We start from the raw sequence: 17,413 nt of genomic DNA, 5'->3' as shown, positions 1-17,413 counted from the left end.
ATTGTGCTGAACTCACTGCTCTGCTCCCATCGCATTTCTTTGTTTATGGCAGTGGATTCAACTAACAGCATGCAGATCGATAACTCTGAAATAATGATGCTAGGCTTATTTACCCCACTGCAAGTCACACATTGACGTCTGTCCATACACAAGCCCATAAAAACACATGCATGCACATGAAAACACACATAAGCCTCCTGCCGGAGCAGTTAAAGGCACCATTAGTCATGTTGGATACCAAGAATATAAATGGACTGTGCTGGACAATCTGGTTGATGGGTAGTCATTACATTTCTCCTGGAAACTCAAAGGCTGAAAAACAAAAAGCAGTCAAACAGCTGCTTAGTATGCAGGCCAATAAGGACGATCTCTGATCTGAACAGTGTTTATCCTCTTATTGTAAAAACTAATAACTGCTGTTTCATTTTTAACTTGTTCCTGTACCAGCACCACATGTGCTTTTTATCATCATTTATCAAATGGACTGTGCAGCTAATGGATGAGTAGGGGGGGTTATAATGAATCATAATGACACTGATCTATAACAAAGTTAATCATAGAGATGGATGAAAACTGTCTCCCAAAAAAGCAGACAAGGAGATACACAGTACAGTACATGGAAAAATGTGAGCAGGTTTAATTTAAAAAGTAATAGTTTGGTGCAAGCAAGGAAAAGGCATATAAATGCACATCCTTAAAATGATGGGGAGGATGTTTCAGTGTGGGGGTGTGTGACATAATTGCATTATTAAGTTAGGCTTTTGTCCTGAAGCAAGCAAAAGTTACAGTAATGTAAAGCCCAGTGCAGACCAAAGATTTGCCATGACACAAAACTGTTTTAGATCATTGTAGAGGCAGTGGATGGTGTCGGAAGGAGGGGCACTGGGGGGAAGGTTGTGTCAAAAGGTTGTGTCTGAGGTTCCTAAGCAACCATAACCAGCACTATATCATAGCCTACTTACCAGAAGTCCTGAGTGCAGAGTTGATCTTCTTCCAGGCGCTGTTTTGTAAGTGTGTATAGGGCCAAAAAAATATTGTCTGTGGGACAGGTGTGACGCTCTGGGTAGCCCTGCACTAAGAAAGATTTAAAGGAAAGATATCTGCCAACTGTGATTGGTTGTTCTTTGTCACATGACATGCAGTGTTTTCCAAAATTAGAACGACATTGCTCTGGCCTCCTTGTCACTCTTACCTGCCAACCTATTACCTGTCGACCTATTCCTGCTCCTGCCTGTCCATCACATCCACCTCATTTAGGCAGCTCAGTTCACCTGTTCCCGATTACACTCAGTCAGTATATATACTCCAACCTCACAGACACTTTTTGCCGGATTGTTTTTTGCCACTCATGCAAGACTCCCCAGCGCTTTATCCTGTACTTTTTTTTCCGTTGCTGACCCTACCTGCCTCTGACCCGCCTGCTTCGTCTGATTCCTGGTAAACCCATCAGCCTTCTGCCCCTGACCAGGAGACCTACTTCTGCGTCCTTGGTATCTCTTTGCCAGTGGCTGCTTTGCATTTTCATCTGACGACGGAGCTACAGTGTGTGTTCCGCTCAGCTTACCTGTGGTTTCCTGTTGTCCAGAGATTTTTACCGTGTCACCACACATGCCATTGTGTGTGCGTCCTGTTCGTACTTACCTGCTGGCTTGACCATTCACCTGGCCTCGACCTATCCTATCCCCTACTGAGTTCTTACACTGGTTCCGGATTTTCTGCCTCCTCCTTTACGTCCTGTGCCTGCTCTTGGCAACTAAATGTGTTAGTTGTTGGGCAAACTCCACCATTCACTCATCCACCTCTCAGCTCTGTTCAGTTTGCCAAACTAGCCGGGCTGCCAAGGACATCGCTGGAGTGTTGAACTGTATTGTGAGCTGTTTCCTAGCCCTGTTCTGTACCTGCTGAGTAATAACAGTAAATATCATAACCAACTGTTGCTGGCCTCTGTTGTGCTGCTTTTGGGTCCTAATCACACACGTTACAAGGAGAAAAACAACAATAAATGAGTGTGCTGGTGAAGAAAAACAGCACAAATGCTTGCAGTCACACTAACTTTCGTTACAAGAGTATGGAGAGTTAACACACAGTGAGTAGCTGCAATGCACCCAATGCACCGCTCTGGGTGTCAGAGGACCGTGAGTCGTGTACAGCACATTGGCTGAGGAGTCATAAGTACAAGCTAATATCATCATGGTCCAACGGGACAATTGAACTGCAGAATGAAATTCTTTTCCCATAGTGACCCTCAGTGATTTGAAACAGTTCAGGCTGCTGCCGCGGGTGTTGTTATTACAATTAGCTGTCTTTATGTCCCTCGATAACATGCTGTAATCAGAGCTGAGGACGGACAGAGACTGGGTTACGTTTAGGCAACAAAACCACTTTGGTGAAGCTTGGGAAAACATTGTGGTTTCACATCAGTGTTAATAAAGTAAACACACCCATTCTTGTTTCTCAAGTACATGTTGACTTTTTCCATATTCAACAAACACCACAATCTCTCCTTGGTGCCGTGGGTGCTGAAACATAATCATACAGAGGTTTAATTATATTTTTGTTGCTTTGAGTTGACGCTGATACTGTAGGTTCAGTATCAAGATTGTGTGGCTTGCTAGATACATTAATTAACATTGCTTCCTAATTAAGTTGAGAAATACACAATGTGGGTGGCATTTGGTTTGCCAGTTTGCTGTTGCAAGTAATTATCACATCAAAATAATTTCAAGGAAACAGTGTTATGAAGAGAGTCACCTAGGCAGCAGCAATGGTACAGAATCCCAAAGTTATTATATCTTTCTAACGGAGACCATTTTTTTGGGATGTTCTTTTGTATCTGTGTGCAGTCATGTTTGTACATACAGTCATGGATGTAGGGCTGAAACATAGCTTGTACAAAAGCAGTGGACATAGCCATTGTGACGTCACCCAGTGGTTTGTGGACTGCTGTTTTGAAGCTGTGAGTTTGTCATTTTGGTTGTCACCATCTTGGATTTTTTGAGCCAGAAGTGACCGTATCTGTACAAGAGGATGAAGCTAACCCTAGCGCCATCTGCTGGCTTGGTTATCATGGTGCATAGAGTAGTGCAGGAATGAGTTAGCACTTTAGCGCTCCCAGCTCCCTCGTGTCAAAGTAAGTGGGTTTTTGGTTAAATGCCTAATAAGATCTGTAATTAACACAAGACTTTCACATTTTGTTTTCTTACATAAAATACGTCAGTAAATACTCCACACATGAATTTTGACGGCTTTAAGTGTCATAATGAAGACAGTTGCTATCAAGTGGCTAAATGAGACTACAGTGTCATCATGCTAAACCGTGCCAAACAGCTTTACAGCCTCGTTGTAATGGGGATGTCGCTGTCTCACTTTCTCTCTCTGTCTCTCTTTATGTATTATATTGTCATATGGATTACTGTAAATTGATTATGCTGATCTGTTCTGTACACACAACATCAATTCCACATCTGTCTGTCCTGGAAGAGGGATCCCTCCTCAGTTGCTCCTCCTGAGGTTTCTAAGATATTTTTCCCTGTTAAAGGGTTTTTTCTTACGCCAGGGCCACACCGCCCGCGGAAGCGCCGCGAATAGCCTCGAAGCGCCGAGAAGAGAAGGCAGTTTCCTTTCGGCGCCCATGTTAACCGACTGTGTCGTCCACACTGGCCGCGCCGCGCCGGGAAGCTCCACGGCAGGCTCACGATTTGCAGCAATCAGTTCGGCGTCTGGTCTATTTTCTGCGTGAGACGCGAGCAAATCTGACAAGCCAGGCAGTGAAAAACAAGAGCTGGGAGCAGAATCGCTTGTCGACGGCGTGGAGAAATGCGCATCTGATGTGAACGGAGGTGCTCCGGCGCTCGAGAATTTCGGTGCGCTGCGCTTCCGCGGGCAGTGTGGCCCTGGCGTTATCCGCTGTGAGGATCCAAAGGACAGAGGGATGTCGTATGTTGTAAAGACTCGACACAGAGCTGTTTTTCTGCAATAATCTAAATCCAATGGAAAAATCTTATAGGCTTTTTTGCAAGGAAGCCAAGGCGACGCTAAAACCATTAAAAGTAGCCTCCAAACCAGAAAAACAGAACATCTGACCGCTTAGGGGCCGTGCACATGCCGCGTCTTTAACCGCGTGAAAAAAGCAAAATCAGGCACTGGGCGCTACTCTTGTGCCTTTTCTGTGCCAGCTTTTAAGAGCATGGTGGCAGGTTGCATCCGAGGTTGCTAAGCAACTTCAACAAACATCGTATCATAGCCTATCTATCTGAAATCCTGAGTGCAGAGCTGATCTTCTTCAAGGCGCTGTTTGTGTGTAGGCCTATTGTCCGTGGCACAGATGCGAAGCTCTGGCAGCCCTGCACTAAACTGATCAACTTCTTCTCCATATTTATCACAAACTGATATTTACAGGGGAAAGATATCTGTCACAACCGTTGCACCCTGACAAATAGACCCTTGGGAACGTGTGCTTGCCACAACAGCATCGCTCTGGCGCTTAAGTGCACCTGCCATGCGTCTACATTGAAAACAACGAATTTGAAGGCGCAAAAAACGCGGCAAGTGCACAGCCCCTTAGAGCGTCTTTTAGTAGCCTACAAAAAACGCTAAGCAAGGCTTTTTTAAAGTTGAAACAGCAACAGCTACAGCTATGCCTACACTCTTTGAATCTGAGAACCCGAGGATATTGCCATGGTAGCAACTTGTCAATCACAAGGTGGTCACGCCCTGAGGCAAAACCTGCTTTATCATCTATTTTACTCTAAATGGGGCTATGAATTACAAAATGAACATCATCCTGTATGAAAGAAGATTTGAAACTAGCAATTGAGAGCATGAGACTCATTAGGAAAATGTTAACTGTGGTAATAAATCAAGAGAAGCAGGGTCGTTTTTGCACAGACCGTCAAACTTCTTTTTGCAAACAGTGGTCACCTCTGGCTGGTTATCAGAGGGAAAGCAGATTCAAGGCACTTCTGCATTGGCTTTACGTTTCAGACCTTAAAAAATCCCTTTGTATGAAACACCTGTAATGCTGTGATAAAAGTCTAATTAAAGTCCACTAAAGCAGTGTGGGATTTCAGTATTAGAGCATATAGTATAAAGATTACAGTAGAAGAACCTCCGTTTTCAGTAAAAAAGCACAAACCATGGCATTTTTCAACTCACCAGATACTGGTAGCAGCAGATTCATTATGATTTGATTCATTGCTGGCTCTCTTGCTTCCCTCTCTGGGGATATGGAAAGAAGTTGGCAGCTGGCTGGGAATAGCGGAAATAAATGTACTTTAACAGTTGATGAAGTTGCTTCTGTACAGTGAAGATACAGACTGTGAAACCACTTTAAGTCCCTTTAGAATATATTAATGCTTTGTCTTGAGCTAATTTGGTCTTGTAGGGTTCACGGTATGTCTCTTCAAATTGTATGTTACTGTACTGTACTTTGCCTAGTGCAGCGAGGACATTATTCATCACAGACTCAGTGATCTGAGGTCTGCCTGCTCTTTATGCTTCCCCTCTGAGCCACTGTGCTTTGGGCTTACATAACTGGAAGGGAAAAGGGCATGATGCACAGGGAACCAGCTGAAAGCAGTCACCTCAAGTGGAAAGGGAGCAGAGAAAACAGCAGCACGCAGGATATACTCCAATGTTCTGTAACTGTGATGCAATGAGGGACCATGGGGCTCCTGTCAAATTTATATTCACATAGTTACAGTTGATAGCACAGGCTGTAACTGCGACGAGTCCTCTATCTGCTACTATGACTGCTTGTTAATTATTTGATAAGTTGTCAATGTTTCAGCACATGTGAGGCGTGTCAGATCACTTGCCGCCTCTCTGCAGCTCGGGTGGGCGTGCCATCTGACAGCGAAAGTTATGTCACATGAGCTTGACAGACTGACGTTTGAGATGTTAGAAAACAGCAAATGTATTCCTAGAAGGAGGTTGAAGGAAGTGACTCATCGCAATGTGGAGTGAGGGAAAAAAAGCCTGTGGCATATTAGGGAGTGGGAAATGGGCTGCATGTTCATTTCCTTCACAGTCTTTTGAGGGAAAGTTAATTACACCTTGTGGACTACACTGAAAAATGTTCATGTTGGCCAATTAACAAAGAAATTACACCACTAATCATGCTGCATAGTAACAGGAAACCATCAACCCTATTAAAATTCAGTCATGTTGTTGCATTCATAGCCTCTGCGCTCCTCAGGTCTCCTGCTCCGGGTGTTTAAAGAGACAGTTCATCCTAAAATCAAAAGTACATATGTTTCCTCTTACCTGTAGTGCTATTTATCAGTCTAGATTGTTTTGGTGTGAGCTGCCAAGTGTTGGAGATATCAGCCATAGAGATGTCTGCCCTCTATCGAATATAATGGAACTAGATGGCACTCAGCTTGGGGTGCATATATAGATATGTTGAGATGCTGGCATTGCAGCAATCTGTGAGTTCTGTCAACAATCTTTAATAATGTCCCACAGGAGTAAAGGCTGATGTGTACATTGACTGCTGTATCCACTATCAAGAGTCATCCAATTAACAGTGTGTGAAGTTGCGGTTATCTGACAGGACAGAAGCAAAATAAAACATAATTAGTGCAGACTGCTCTGGATGATCAAGGAAAATCAAGGAGATTATGAACCACCTGTAGTAATGAATAAGCTAAGAGTTTCATTTATGCGCAACTTATAGAAATCATAGATGATCCATTTAGCACTAAAGTCACTCTGAATTTTGGGGAACACTGGTTCATCGTATTCACCAGGGTCTTGACCTGACAGCAGTTTGCAACCGTAACCGACTTGTTCTGAGGGCAGTAAGAGAAGGCAGACATCTCTCCAACACTCAGCAAATCACACCAAAACTATCTAGACTGATAAATAGCACTATGTATTGTATTTGTGGGTGAACTGTCCCTTTAATGTTTCTGCATGTGGAAATCATGTTGTCTTTTTAATCAATGATCCTCTTATCTCCCACCAGAAATGGCAAGTCAGCCAGACGAAGATCCGCGTCATCTCCACCCTGATCTTCATCCTGTTCGGGTGCCTCATCTTCGTGGCTCTGCCGGTTGTCATATTTAAGCACATCGAGGGATGGAGCACACTCGAGTCCATCTACTTTGTCGTCATCACCCTCACCACGATTGGATTTGGAGACTTTGTCGCCGGTGAAAAAGGTCACTTGATTTTCTTCCTGATTTATAGACCTATTATCATTTTTATGTCTGATGCCTCATTTAGAATCAATATATTTATAGATAAGTGATTCCTCAGCCAGTGTGACTCAGCGGTAATCCTCCCATTGGCCTGCTGTCACGTTCTGTGCCTCCCATTATGATACATGTGTTCTGACAGTTTCTTAATGCATCTGAATCGCTGCCATACGTTAAGTGCTCCCATCTGTTGGAGCAGAAATCTATAATCATTCCTACAAAAAGATTATGATAACAACAATCATTATGATCTTAGGCAGATAATACTTAAAAAATACCATAAATTACAGACAATTTTTTGTGTGTGTTGGAAACATGCCACCCACCCCGAACATTTAAAAGAATAATTTTATAATTTGGAAAATATACTTATTTCCTCGGGGATGGGTGAGAAGTGTTATGTTTGTAATGTAATGATGAAGCTTGAGGCAGCAGTCAGTTATCTTAGCTTAGCATAAAGGAAAGGAAAGGAAGCCTCTTTAATTAACATCATATATTTTGTTTGAGTAAAAAGACATGTTTGTGAAGAAGACAGAAAGAGTGTGTGTGTGTGTATCTTTAAGTGTGTGCATGTGTGTAAGCAGGTGGTATTAGCTCACTCTGACCTGCTTGACAAACAGGAAGGGAGAGGCAGATGGGAAAAATCACAAACACTTAGCTGCTAGATTAAACTTCCCTGAGCAGGCCTAATGATTATGGATTAGATTACTGTAACTACAAGGGCTGGCACAGGTGGTGTAAAGTAAGCCTGGACTGCTGTTAGTGGAGCTGGTGCTGTAATGGCAGTTCTCTAACTGCACAGTGAGCGGGCTGGCTCTGCTGCATCATACCAGTTGATTTTCTGAGGGCTCATCCAAAAATAAAGTCACATAATCAGAGCCAAAATGGCATTTAAATGTACTGCATGTAATGTTCTTGTGGGAGCAGGACTTACATTATTAAGGTGAGGCAGAGTAAGCCCACACAGCTGATGTAAGATGGATCCAGTACAACCTCAAGTGCAGTATCAGACATATTACAGATATATTTTCTACTCTCTGTCAAAACCTCTACAGGAAAGCTTTACCTTTCATCCTGATCAACGATAATCGTCCTTCATGAACACTTAGTACCTGACTAAGTTAATGTCTTATAAGTCTTTGGGCCTCATCTTACACTCATTGCTAATAAAAGACTGATGCAGTTGACGTTTTTATAGCCAGTGCCCATTTTGTGTAGGTACTTTAGCCCATCTGTGCACCAATGGGCATATAGGTCTTAAAATGAGGTGCCGTCTTTGTTAGCACATTGTTTATGTATTCCTATTTTGACGCAATAGAAAGCGATTGCACCATTGACCAACAAAACCTAGTCTGAAGTCAGAATGGTGCAGTATTTTTTTGCCATTTAAAGGGCATTGCCATTATTTAGATAGGAAGATAGGAAGCAGAGGTGGGGTCGAATCACATCAGCAAAGCAATTTGCTCAGTTTGAGTCGAGGGGTGGAGGATTGATCAGTCGATCAGCTTGTGGTCAGATCGATCAGAGGCAAGTGAGTGCAAACTTTCAGATCAAGTGGTGAACTGCAGGATGCACTGTTTCCATGGGAAATGGACAACTGCTGGACTACACTAAGATGAGAGCGCTGTTGTTTAGGAAATCGAGCATTCTGGTTCTGTAAGAATCAATAAAGAGTAATGATTCACTGTCACTGTGCCTTCTATGTTCTGAAGCTCTGTCTGTGCCCAAACACTCTGCGCTCCAAGAGTGTAATGCACTGAATAACCAAACAGTACAAAAGCCACCACAAATAAATGAATGTGTGAGAAACCTTGCGCCTACATAATCAGGTCATATACGCTTGTTAAACAAGGGTGGGTGAAATAATACATCTTTATTAAAGAAAATATCAATGGCATCCTCTAAAATGTGAACATAGCAGAGAGCAGAGCAGAGCTGTTGTCTGACTCCCCATGAAGGGAGACGCTGTGTGTATTTACGAGCAGCGTAACTTCATTAATCATTTCAGAGGCTACGAGTTTAGTTCTGTTTCCTCTGAGAAGCTAAGAACTATAATTTTTAGTTTTGCCACTTAAATGTCCCACGATACTTGCTGCAGTGACATTATTGCTCTAACTGCATTACTCTCAGCAGAAAACCACTCTCTTATCCAATTTGCCAAACCCACCATGGAAACAGCAGTGTGCCAGGTGCAGGTGTACTTGGCTTTTAATGGGGTTGGAAGATGACACTGTGACTGGATGAATTCATGTCACGCCCAGAGTTAAAATTAAATTAAAAATTAAAGGCCCCTTGTGCCTTACTATGTGCCCACAGTATACATGGTTTAAATAGTAAAAGTGGAGTTGGGCATGCCTTTAATGCACTTTTATCATGCACTGTAGACCATGCGCTATTGATTTTTTAAGTAGGGCCCTTTGTTATGTTTTAAAGAACTGAACAAAATATCCCAAGGTAGAAAGAAAAAAACTTATATAACTTTTTCAATGTCACTGAGGAGGCACAGATGCATTGGGTTGTATTTATCATAATATACTGCTGAGTTCATCCTCTTACAGTTTTTGCAGATGTTACCAGTGTTAGATCAAAGTCAAGATTTTATAATGTTTCTCTGTGTACAATAAATATTAATCAAGTGATTTACAGGGAAAGATAACAGTCCCTGAATATTGTTGAGCAGTTTAATTCATATTAGTCTCAATTACTATCTCTCTTTATTTTCCATACATTCTTACAAAATTGTCTGATTCAGAACTGAGTCAAACACCCAGGCGCAATTTAAGGCAGCAGTACTTCAGAAAGACAAGGCTACCCTTCTAAAATCAAGCAGGAGGCTCAATATATGACACAAGTATGAAAGTTAAAGACCCATTTTACTTACCTGACTTAACTCCCTGCATGAGGGCACTAAAATCAGTCCTGCATGTTTATGTTCTTCCTCTCAGTGTGATACAGTTTGGTAACGGTAACATGTGTGACTCAGGATTATGGAACATACTTGTGTAACCCCCTTGTGTCTTTGTTTCTGCAGGTGGGTCAGAGAATCCAGAGTTCCTGAACTACTACAAGCCTGTGGTGTGGTTCTGGATCCTGGTGGGCCTGGCGTACTTTGCCGCTGTGCTCAGTATGATTGGAGACTGGTTCCGGGTCATTTCCAAGAAAACTAAAGAGGAGGTATGTGCTGATGTGCTGGGAGTTATGTCACACCAGAGGTGATGCAAGTAAGATGGAAAATGGAGTTTGATTGCTGCATGATTGAACTACTTAAAGAAACAGCCCCTGCCAGTCCCACCATGAGTCAGAGAATGCATCACTGTTATTGAAAAAGAATATACAGACAGATGGGCGAATTCACAAAGAATGGATTGCGGCTGCTGATGGAATCATGAATTTTGCATTACTTGCAATCGTCATCTGCCCCGCCGCTTAGTCTGATTCACAAAAGATATTCCGTAAATGACATTACAGTGCAAACAAGTCTATAAAGTTCTGAAGATGAGTGTGCCCTTTTTGTGTCTGATTGAATTATCAATGTGGCAAAGCGGTCATGTTCCCTTTATGCCAAGAACACGAGGCAGAACAACAAAAAAGGAAAAGAAAATTGAAATTTTCAGACCACAGGCGCCAGGTCCTGACCGACGAGGTTCACAGCAACACCTGGCATGATGATGCCTTTGCCTTGCTACAATCGCTGGTAAAACTGGGTGTGACACCCCTTATAAATGTGCTTCAATTACCACCAACTGTAATGGTGTGTGGCTATTAGCGCTGATCTTCTTAGAGTGGACTGCTTTTGCGATGAGGTTCATTTGCATAGAAAGGGGCCAATTTTGTGTCAAATGTATACATATTCAAACATGCAAATAAAACAGAAGCGCCTTGACAGTATTGACCTGGCAGTGCAATTATGGATGCATTTCACTCTTTGCAGGTGCTTAGGAGGTTAAGGTCAAGGGTTCAGTATGCTAGAACTGCATGACTGCCTGCCCAATCTCCCTCTAAGCATGGTTGGATTCACTTTCAAGGACTACAAGGGAAAAAAATTCTGTTTGGTCACATGGACACCACTGGTTGCAGCATTGAAAGTGGGGCCTCATTCATTTCTGTGAAAGTTTCCCAGTGGCACATGAAACCAAAAAGGTTTGATTTCCTAGGTATAAGATACCTGGATCTTCCGCATCATTGGGCACATGGAGCAAGCACTTTAGAGACTTCGCTGGCCGAAACTGGCTACTTTCAGTTTAGCGCTCAGCTTACTCGGATGGAGATTAAATGATTGTGTGGCTCCTTTAGACTTTCAAAATGTTATCAGGCCAAAAGTATCACATCCTGATAGTGAAACCAGTCATGTTGCGAGAGTTGTAATGCTCAGAAAGTCTTTTTAGCCTCAAAGGCATCACGGGACGGACCCAGATGTTGTAGTTACACAGTTTGCCCACTATGTCAGATTGGCTTCAAAGTCTGGTGCACTTCCTGGGGCTTGTTTGGTCCCTATAGACGCCACACTTCTCTTGAAGACTATCCACCTGGTGAGCACAAAATAAACTACAATACTGTGGTAATGTGTTAAAACCAGACTTTGGGTTCAGTACATTACGACATTATAAAATGAAGATATCCATGATTAAGAGTATGTTGGGGTATCCATCTTGAGATAACGATTTTTTTGTCTGCAGTTAAACCATCAAAAAGATCCTTTTTCTGATGGCTGAATAGATTCAAAGAAGAGTCATTGTTCAGCATCCACAAATAAAATATTGGAGGCAGAGGGACATTTGCAGTTAGCTCACGGGTGAGATCACATCCGTCTCCCCCTCGTAGTGATAGAGTAATACCTCACAGCGTTTCCTAGTTCACTCTTCAATCTGAAGTGATGAATTGCCGTGGTGGTGGCGCTCCTGTGGAGAAAATGTCATTTTGTGCAAGAGTTGGATTAAATTTTTGGTGTGTTTCCAGCAGGTGGCTGCAGTGTAATAAGATAGCGTGGTATTCTGGCGGATTTGTTATTTACATGTTAAAAGGTTGGAGAGAGCCACATATGAACGTTCAAATGCAATCTCCTGTATAAATCAGCTGCGTGCACATCTCATTTCTTTATTCTATATAAGGCAAGAAAGTGGAGTCTAGGGGGGGGTATGTGGCAATCTGCAGTGGGAATCCTTGTGTAATTAGGAGTGCAGCCTTTGGAGCCTGTGACTGAGAGAAGGTTTCAGTGGGAAGTTGATGGTTTGGGGAAGGTGGGGGGGAAACGATCAGGCAGAGAAAGTGAGAAGAAAGAAGAGAAAGCACGTACTTTTTGTGCTCTAGTGTGTGTGTCTAATGTGCGCACACATACAGACACACCCCATAAATTTTAACCTGAGCACTCAGAAGTCCACTTTGAACAAGCACACCTCAGAGCCTCACAGATAATTAAACAGCCTGGAGAAAGAAGCCTAATGCGTTATGAAGGGGAGATCAATGATGTGTTGCTTCTCAAGGACCATAAACAGACAGACAGTGCCCATCAGACACAGTACATAGTCTCCAGAAACCTGGGCCATCAGGTCACACACATACGCATTTCGTTTTTTAATGCTTGAGGCCGTGAAGTGAAGTGATGGGTGGGGAAGGTGCAAGCAAGTCTACACTGTATCTGTATCACAACACCTTTCAACAGCAATAGCTTCTGACAGTACCACTGTATAAATTCAAGTGGAAATTACAAAGCTTCTTCACTTCTTATTCACAAATGATCCTACACACAACAGCAAACTTCTTAGGACAGCATAAGTAGCTCCTGAATAATGAGCCTGTAGGCATTTTCTGGCCGAACAGCTCTGGGGACTCCCTGAGAGGAAGTGCCCACTGAGGAGCTCCCCCGAGGACTACATAACCTTCAAGGACTTTGCATTCACACCATCAATACGGAAGCTACAGTGACAAAGGCTGGCTGATGAGTCAGAATTGCCTGATACTCCCGCCATCACACCAACCAACCTCACTGTCGGTCCATTTGTCCGTGTTGTCTTCCGTTTTGTCTTGGTTTTTTCATTATAAGCTGTTGTATTTGTTATGTGCTGTCTCTTGTCAACGCAGCTAATGGGATTGGCTCAATCACTGTACATTCAAGGTTTCTCTTGTGCTGATAGAGTATCTACTCCGAAATAGAGGCTTAAAAAGTCCCTCTAGAGCGTTCCTAGACCTACAATCGTTCCTATGCTGCCTTCAAAGCAAGCAATTTAGCAAGCAAGCAAGGGGGTCATGTCAGAAATGCGAAGGCATTATGACAGACAAAAAAGATGAGGCTGCTGGGAATATCAACATTTTCCTCTGTATAGCCCTTTTCCACACAAAAAAAACACTTACCGCCGGCTAACATTTGGCTGTTTAATACAGTGGGAGAGGCTTTAAATCGGCATTCACACCCAGGTGAGGTGACTCTGGAGTAGTCACGGTATTTATTGCCTCTGGCTTCAATCAGCATTGATGGAAACACAACACCTGAGTGAACGTACTAATTTTAGCTCCTCTACCGACAAGATGCAACAATGCACCACCACAAAATACCGCCTGTTTCCACTCAAACATTTGCCAAGAAAAAGATTAGAACATTAATACCACTCTCATTTGTCTGGTAAACACATGGCTCCAGCCTGCAGACAGTTAACTTTTTTGTTACCTACATGTTTTCGGTCTTTTTGCTAAGCTAAGCTATCTGACTGTTAGTGCGGCTTCATCTGTAATGTACGGATATGAGAGAGGTATCGATCTTCTCATGCAACTCTCAGCAAGACGTTCAAATAAACACAAGAAATTTGTGCTCTAGAAAAGGATCAGCACTCAGTGAATAACCTCCTAAGCCCTATGATAAGCTATTATGACAAGGCTTAACTATACAGACCAGTGAGCAGTGATAACTAACATGTCTTTGGGGTCATCAGGTGGGAACCTCCTTTCACCAGCGTCTAGTTGGTCCGATGACACCTCCAGGAGGCTAGACAGTGATCTCCGGCGTCCCAGAGACACTCCCCTAATGCCAGGTCTTACTGCTCCCCGCACCAACCCAACAACCTCCTTTACCTTACTTACATATGGCTTTCTCAGCCCAAACAGCACTGCCACCTTCAAAGCCAGGCTCCGTTTATGCGAGCTCCAGGTAGTGACCATGCCGATACTACCTTTCCTAGGAGAATGAGCATATTTTCCAAAATGCTGAACCGTCAATAACAATCATTCCTAAATAACTCAGGAATGAGTTGAATCAGATTCTAAATGGCACGACACTGATAAGTATCTATACCTCGTCACATCTGCCGCAAAGAAAATATATTATTTTTAATAATTTATTTTTTAAATCTCCACATCTGCAGTTGCACTCGCATTTACTGCGAATAATAGATGAAGGTCATGTGTATCATTAATTGGAGAGCAGCCAAAGCATTTAAAAAGAAGTCTGTGCAAATGAATGGTAATGGCATTTAAGTTCACATGACTGAACTCCATTAATCATTGGTCAGTTGTTGACATTTAGGTGGTCAGTTCTATTAACCTATCATGTCTGACACCAATGAATGAATAATACCTTTAGCCTAAGAATAGGCTTTTCTGCGTGGTAGATCTTTGTTAACCATTAAGACTCCAAAAGGTGGGAGTCTAGGGTCTTGTTGATGAGGCCTACAGCAGTCGGGAAGAAACTGTTTTTGTGGCGTGGCATGCTAAAAATGTAGCATGTGTGGATGTTTTGCTGTATAGGGAGGAAGACGTTGTGCTCAGTCACCTGCAGGCATTAATCTTCTGTGTCTCTCTACAGGTTGGGGAGTTTCGAGCTCACGCAGCTGAGTGGACGGCAAATGTGTCAGCGGAGTTCAAAGAGACCCGGAGGCGACTCAGCGTTGACATCTATGACAAGTTCCAGCGCGCTGCATCCATCAAGCGCAAGCTGTCATCTGAGCTGGGTATCAATACCATCAACCAGGAAATGACTCCTGGCAAGAGGACGCTGTCTGCCAACCTGTGTGAGGATAAAGAGGCCTACCCCAACATGGCTCTCTCTCTCAGTCCTGTCCCAGGGACACTCGCCAGGAACGGCAGCCTCTACCTGAATGGCCTCAGCCCAGACTACGCTGATCGGCGAGAGATTGCCATCATTGAAACTCTCAAATGAGGAGCAGCATGAAATGAAATTCAGGAAACTGTGTGAAACATGTCTGGTGGTGGACAGAGCTTATAGACACATACACACTTTAGTGCTTATTGACTGAGCATTTGTGATACAGTACCTGTGCGTGCGCATTCATTAAGTGGATTGTGCTCCAATCATTGATTAAAAACCTCGAGAGTGACTTCACAGAGATCAATCATCAAGCTCCCTCCTTTCATGTGCGTGACTGAAACTCAAACAAAAGCGTATGATGTTCCAGCTCTCAGGTCCCATTCATGCAACAGAGGACAGACTTCCTTTCATTGTGTCCATGCCAACATGATCGACAGCTGTGCTAGCGATTGAGCCAAATCAGAAGTGTGCTCCAGACTGGAACAAATGATTGTATTTAGAGGCATGAGTTTAACAAACTTATCTAATGAGCAGGAAGGAAATGAACGCCCATATTGTGGTAGCAGCGCACTGGACATCTTCTCACATACCCACAAACAAGCCCGTGAACACACAGGAGGTAAATGCATTCATCAAACCTAGAAAGCAATAGATGCACCTGTGCTCATCATCTCTTTAAATTTCCAGAGGCCCTGAAATCTGCATCAGATAAAAGAGGATCCTCACTGCTGAAAGCACTTCACAATCAACAATGAACGCTTGTTCTTGATGAGGCAGGAGTCCTGCGCTAACACAAAGGAATGTGGCTTTTCTCTTTTAAGTTTACACCTCTTCCAGTATGAATTTATATGCCTTGCATTTCACTGATCAGTCTGCCCTCGCTTAGGAGAGGAATGTTGATGCTTTTGTTCCTCCATGACTGACATTCAGCTTTTCACCCTAAGGAATAATCCACTTGTGCCTTAGCAAACATGTGAGGATGGTGACGCATGAAGGACTGAGATTCGCTTTGTCTGTCCACTCATACTTGTTATATATGTTATATATATATATATATATATATATATATAAATATATGAGCACAGTAGTGAAAAAGGACATATTAAGAAGGCATCTTGGAATAAAAACAGTATGAAGAAGAAGCCAACAGATGAGGAGGACATGGACTTCTTAAGTTATTTAAAGAGGAATCTACAGTATGCATGGCAACCAAGTGGAAAAACTGTTTCTTAACAACTGGGAAAATGTATAGACATTTCTTATCAGTCTTAATGTATTGAGTTACAATTACACAGTGCCAAGCTCACTTATCAGACCCCATTCTCCCCGATACCAAAGTAACTATCCTGTTTTAAGGACTTCTGTGTGATCAGAAGGATCAGGAGTGCTCTCTGTGATTTCTAGAAATTTAATCCACTGTTTTTTTTTCTTTTATCATGAAATTGAAACTTAAAGCTTGGTGTGACAACACTGTCTTTTTTCCAATTGGAAATAAATCCTGGCATGTACAGTACTGTAGCAATAAAAGCGGTATCTTTACCTTACTGCTTTTTATGTTGCAGCTCTCATCACTACCTTCAGATATAAAGGACGGGAATATTCCCTCAGCTGTTGAAGATGAGACCCTTTATGTCTCGCCAATGATGAATGTACACCATCAGAAACCTTTATTTGCTGTATATCACTGCAGTGACTAAATTATGAGGATTTTAGAGGTGTATGAGTTGCATTGATTTAAATAAACGCCTCTCTGCAGCTGATTTGGTGTCGATTAAATATTACAAAAATGGTAGCAGTGTCATGGCACAGCAAAAATTTATTTCATATTTTAAACAGGCCCCTTAAAATGAGAATTTTCTGCAAGGATGGGAATGGATTGCTTCATGCATTATGCAAGGATATTTTAGGTTCTGGTGTCTCCCAGTTGAGTGGTTTAGATTGTGTGTCTCATGGTGTTATTCAGTGCTTTTAACCAGCACGACGGGCTGTAATATTCTCAATACGTTTGACCGTGCTATTTACAGTTTGTAGCATTAAAATGCATTTACAATACATTTACAAGACAGTATACCATGTGGCAAACCAAGCCTAATTGTCTGCTAAACCAAATTACTGTAATACCTTGGTTGTCATGTAGAAAGGAGTGTTTTGTGTTAAAAATGTGGCAGGTGCACCAGCT

General features: G+C 42.6%; 1 protein-coding gene across 3 annotated transcripts in view; it reads left to right on the top strand.

Annotated features, from left to right (window-relative positions):
• Positions 1-16,297, top strand: part of LOC125897442 (potassium channel subfamily K member 2-like) — a 53,586-nt gene extending 37,289 nt beyond the window's left edge. For all 3 annotated transcript variants that reach the window (XM_049590770.1, XM_049590769.1, XM_049590768.1), the window contains exons 5-7: positions 6,968-7,163; positions 10,231-10,373; positions 14,992-16,297. In XM_049590770.1, coding sequence (XP_049446727.1) covers positions 6,968-7,163; positions 10,231-10,373; positions 14,992-15,345 — 693 coding nt within the window. In that variant the 3' untranslated portion in view covers positions 15,346-16,297. The remainder of the gene's footprint in view (positions 1-6,967; positions 7,164-10,230; positions 10,374-14,991) is intronic.
• The last annotated feature ends 1,116 nt before the right edge of the window (positions 16,298-17,413 follow it).

The sequence above is a fragment of the Epinephelus fuscoguttatus genome, linkage group LG11, assembly GCF_011397635.1.
Source record: "Epinephelus fuscoguttatus linkage group LG11, E.fuscoguttatus.final_Chr_v1".
NCBI lineage: Eukaryota > Metazoa > Chordata > Actinopteri > Perciformes > Serranidae > Epinephelus > Epinephelus fuscoguttatus.
This window is presented reverse-complemented; position numbering and strand designations above follow the sequence as displayed.